Here is a 5000-nt window from a genome sequence, read left to right as displayed (position 1 = left end):
ACACACACACACACACACACACACACAGACACACACACACACACACACACTCACACTCACACTCACACACACAATGTTTACACAACATTGGTGGCAGGACGTTGTGTTCAAAGTGATCTAAGGACATAGGAGATGTGGGCTGCGGAAGTGGCATAACTGCAGCGCACAACTTTAATTGCACGCCATACACACACACACACACAAGCATGGACAAAACACACACATAGACATAGACACACACAAACACACACACACGCAAGCATGGACAAAACACACACATATACATACACATACATAGACACACACACATACACACAGACACACAGACACACACACACGACTTGTGCCCAAGACCAGAGCTAAATCTCTCCTGAAAGTCCTTGAAGTGTGAGTGTTCAGTTGGTTTAGATGTGTGTAGGGATATGACACAGAGAAACATGGCGGTGGTTCCTTTCTGCAGGATGACGCTGCTCTTGCGGGGACTAGTCTCTAGTGCAGGGGTACTCAATTAGAAACCCAAAAGGTCCACTCGCCAAATTTCCATTCAGTCCAGGGTCCGGAACAGTGACGGTCAAAATCCAAAAACATAACTCCAACAAAAACGTTCAAACTACCGTATGCACAAAAAGGCTGGCCTTATTTGTGTGAAAGGTGACACTTTTTTGTGGTTTAAACTTGGGCATAAAAGGTGTGACGGCCAGGCGGAGGCACTGATGTAAGTGTTCATTGGGTGTGCTCCTGTATTTGTTTTTCACCATATTCATGGTTGAAAAGGCAGACTCACAACAGTATCTCTATCCTAAACTGTTGTGTTATACTGCATATTTTCAGTTTAAGTACATTGAGAGCAACTAAAGCCAGAAAAAATTCCTTGTATATGAAAATGTACTTGGCCAATAAACTTGATTCTGATTCTGATGTATGTTGAGGTATGCACGCTCTTGTTGTGTGGCTGATCTAACTATTACACTGCATGTTGCTTGGTATGATTGCAGATGGTTTATTTTTCTGCCCCTTACCTCAGAGTATTTTTGTTCGAAGTGTGCATGCTTTGTTTCATAGTGACGTTTCACGTTAACACTTTTGACAAGGGCAACCGTCTCGTTACAGATTAAACACATCGGTTTTGTGCTCCCCACAGGCAGCACAAATGCATACTTGTCAGTCCACTCGGTCTTAAATTCGCGATTTTTGGAATCAACTTTTCTCTTTTTGTCGGGTTTAAAGCACGCCATGATTTTAGTTTGCTGAGAAAAAAATACCGTTCACAAATCTATCTGCCGGCATTGTTGCCATTGACACACACAACCTGCGTGACCCACAGAGCTCGCGGCCAACATTGAGTAAGTGAGTGAGTTGTAATAGTGATGTTGTTATATTACAGCTCCTGATTGGACCTCTGGATTGGACACGGAAGATAGAAACCACATCGAGTGGGAAAAAAATATATAGCGCGAAATCACGCACCAATGAAACCTCGCTTGATCATGATTAAATTAGAATTTTGATTTTGGCTTCGGTCCGAATTTGATTGCGTCTGGGTCCGGATCCGGACCGCGGTCCGCCTATTGAGTACCCCTGCTCTAGTGTATAGCGACTAACAGACCAACAGACATTATAGAAATATGAATGCGAAAGGAATTTCACATGATATAACTGTTCGACCACGGTGCTGTTTCCAAGGGCTCCATGGAGGCAGCCACACACACTCAGAAAGGCACCTTGCGGACCGTGCACTGGTCTGTGCCAGGCTGTCTATGCCAGGCGGCATGGGTGCCAGGCGGCATGGGTGCATGGTGGCCAAACAGGCGGAGCCCTGAGTGAGCGTGACAGGCCAGTGACGTGAGCGGGGCCTCTGACGTCAGCCTTTGGGGCGACTCCGGCCTCTGATTGGCTGGATAAGGGCAGCACCTCTGCGCCTGGATGCTATCCGCTCTTCCCATCTGCTCGACGGCATGTTTCACCTGACTGGGCAGAGCATTCCTGTGGTTGTAGGTGTCTGTGTGTCAGTGTGTGTGACTCTGTGTGTGTGCGTCTGTGTGATAATGTGTGTGTGTCTGTGTGTGTGATTATGTGTGTGTGCACATCTGTGTGATTGTGTGGTCTGTCTGTGCATGATTGTGTGTGTGTGTGTGTGTGTGTGTGTGTGTGTGTGTGTTTGTGTGTTTTAGGCAGGAACAGATACAAGCTCCCTGTATGCCCTCTTCTAATGCCAATCCAGCTAAACAAACACTTCTTGCATAATGCTGTGCAAATTTGTTTTGCCACTGTAGTAAATGAGTGTGTGTGAATGTGTGTAAATGTGTGTGTGCTTGTAGGTACAAAACAAATATTAACATGAGGACTTATGTCAGCTCACTGGGCTTTGTATGTACCTGCTCCTGTGAGCGCATTTAAGGCAGTAGAGTCTGACTGTGTGTAAACGTCTCTGTGTGCTCTAAGTCTTTGGCATGCATGCGTGTCTATGTGTGTATGCTATTGTAAATACATGTGCATTCGGTCTGGATTTGTTTGAGGCTTATGTTAGATAGCATGAGCTTGAGTGTTGGAGTGTGTGTGTGTGTGTGTGTGTGTGTACTAGGAATGTAATCATTTGGAGTTGGAGTGTGTGCTCTTACCATGCTCGATGAATGTGGTCATTTTTTAGGATCTTCAGTGACACTCGTGTCTCCCCCAGAAACACGTCCTGTGCCAGATTCCCATTGTTCCACAAATCCACCCTGCAAAGAGAGCAGGAGAGGGACAGAGAGAGACAGAGAGAGAGGGAGGGGGAGGGGAGGGGAAGAGGGAGAGGGAAGAACAAGACCAAGAGCAAGATAAAGAAAACTTAAATGAATATAATGTGACAGGAGGGGTGGCAAAAGACAAAGACACACACACACACACACACACACACACACACACACACACACACACACACACACACACACACACACACACACACACACACACACACAGTCCCATGCATACGTGTATACAGAGACATGACAAATTAGCAGCAGAAACAAACTAATCTAATCTTTCCTCAAAATCATCATAACAGTGCACTGTGAGAGGGAAGAAAGACACATATGTCACGTCACAGCAAACACACAGTCACACCTCCTGGGTCAGACCCAGCTTCCTGTGCAGCCCAGCACACAGACCACACGCATGGGCGTCCCTCTCCAAACGCATGCAGTCCACTCACAAGACCATAAACACAGTCCAAAGCTCCACACACGGCACCACATGCGATCAAACGCTTCGCTGTCGGACTGGGGTTTGTTGGTTATGGTTTCTCACTAGGTGTGAACACACCTGGCCTTACCTGCTGGACCAACACGAGCGCTAGCTACGTGGAACAGTTGAGAGTGTGGGCATTAGTTTATCAGCGCTATGACAACCAAACGCTGGTCATCCTTAAGCCAGCACTGGGTCACTTACTAAAGAAGGCTTGCCCGGTGTAACATTAGCCAATCAAAGCTGTCCGTTTTAAGGCAAAAAAAAAAAAGAAAAAGAAAAAAAGTTCTTTGCAGCAATTCAGTAGATAATGTTTTCTCTATAAGTTTACTACACATTCACCATATACCGTGAATTTAAGAAAGAGAAAAAAAGAAGATGGGAAAAAAAAGACAAAAGCTAAAAGAAGAGAAGGACAGGTGTCGTCACAAAGCAGTCGGCTTACTTGATTGCCAACTTCTCAATGTCCTCCTCTTCCACCTGGAACTGAGACTTCTTGTAGTTGCTGGAGCGAGTGACCTACAGAGACCCACAAAGGACAAATTTAGGGTTTGTGCCCACACAGTGTTGAAGCAGTGGACGGTTCACACATGAACCACATGTTTGATGTGGTAAACTGGTTTCACAATCATTTGTTTAAGTTTTTTTAGGCAAAGGTTTAAAATAACAAAATAACAAAATCTGTAATAAAAAAAACACAGCATAGTTTTCACTGGCTATTCAATTTACAACATGAGCAACATCCTGCATGACTTCCTATCTTTTCTAACTTGGTATAACCACACCCAAATTCACTTGATGAAATCACAGCAAAAACTGAGCTGAGAGCGACAGGTGGGCGGAGCCAGTCTAGGTCTTCTCCACACCAGAAAAAGACTTTGACCTGAGTTGACTTATTTTACCCGAGTTGACTTCTTTGACCTGAGTTGACTTCTTTTACCCGAGTTGACCTCTTTTTTGACAGATATGCCTCAAGCATTTGCATGGCTACTACTGACCACCATTTTGGATTGAGAGTGTCAGCAATCAAAACATTTTCGGAATACAAAACAGTAACTACTGTTACAATATTGCTAGGATACGGGTCTACTGATGCTACCCCTGGGAGAGCTCCATCATGACAAACCCAAAATGGAGTTCATTTAACAACATACATTCAGGCTGTCATCAGCTATGACCACTACCTAAAAGCATAGTTGACCTCTGACCCAGTGCCGTCCAACAGGTCTGAGGTCAGGTTTACACAGGGCCTCCAGGTCTGCTCTGTGGTCACTGATTTACAGCATGAGCCAAGGGCTGATAAAGACTGAGAGTTAGATTAGGATGGAAAAGGTGTGGGAACTTTGAGTGAGCGTGTGTGTGTGTGTGTGTGTGTGTGTGTGTGTGTGTGTGTGTGTGTGTGTGTGTGAGAGTGTGAGAGAGTAAGTGAGAGAATGTAAGAACAGTGAGAGAAGGAAAGAAATTGAGGGAGAGAAAGAAAGAACGATGGAAAAAGAGGATGAACAAATGAGAGAGAGAGAGAGAGAGAGAGAGAGAGCAAGAAAACATAACACTGACGGTTTGGGTATACCTCAAAGTAAAATGTCTCCTCAAACTGGGGGTCACTTGTTTTCTTCTTCACTTTCGTTTTCTTCTGGTCAGACCTGAGTAAAAGAGGAGTTCAGTTGCCATGGGCGATCAGCACACTTTCTTCATTTTGTTCCCACTCTATTTTCCTGTAGAACACCCCTTTCAGTTTAGGAACACAATTTCTGTCCATATAGAAGAAACTTAAAATT

The 5000-nt window shown here is 44.8% G+C and overlaps 1 protein-coding gene across 3 annotated transcripts in view; it reads right to left on the bottom strand.

Annotated features, from left to right (window-relative positions):
* The window catches only part of rasa2 (RAS p21 protein activator 2), a 46667-nt gene that overhangs the window by 20991 nt on the left and 20676 nt on the right, over nucleotides 1–5000 (bottom strand). For all 3 annotated transcript variants that reach the window (XM_031573801.2, XM_031573800.2, XM_031573802.2), the window contains 3 exons: nucleotides 4793–4865; nucleotides 3668–3741; nucleotides 2619–2720 (listed from right to left, as the gene is read on the bottom strand). In XM_031573801.2, coding sequence (XP_031429661.1) covers nucleotides 2619–2720; nucleotides 3668–3741; nucleotides 4793–4865 — 249 coding nt within the window. The remainder of the gene's footprint in view (nucleotides 1–2618; nucleotides 2721–3667; nucleotides 3742–4792; nucleotides 4866–5000) is intronic.

Source organism: Clupea harengus, chromosome 9 (genome assembly GCF_900700415.2).
Source record: "Clupea harengus chromosome 9, Ch_v2.0.2, whole genome shotgun sequence".
Taxonomy (NCBI): Eukaryota; Metazoa; Chordata; class Actinopteri; order Clupeiformes; family Clupeidae; genus Clupea; species Clupea harengus.
Note: the sequence above shows the minus strand (reverse complement) of the source record. Positions and strands in the feature narration are given on the sequence as shown.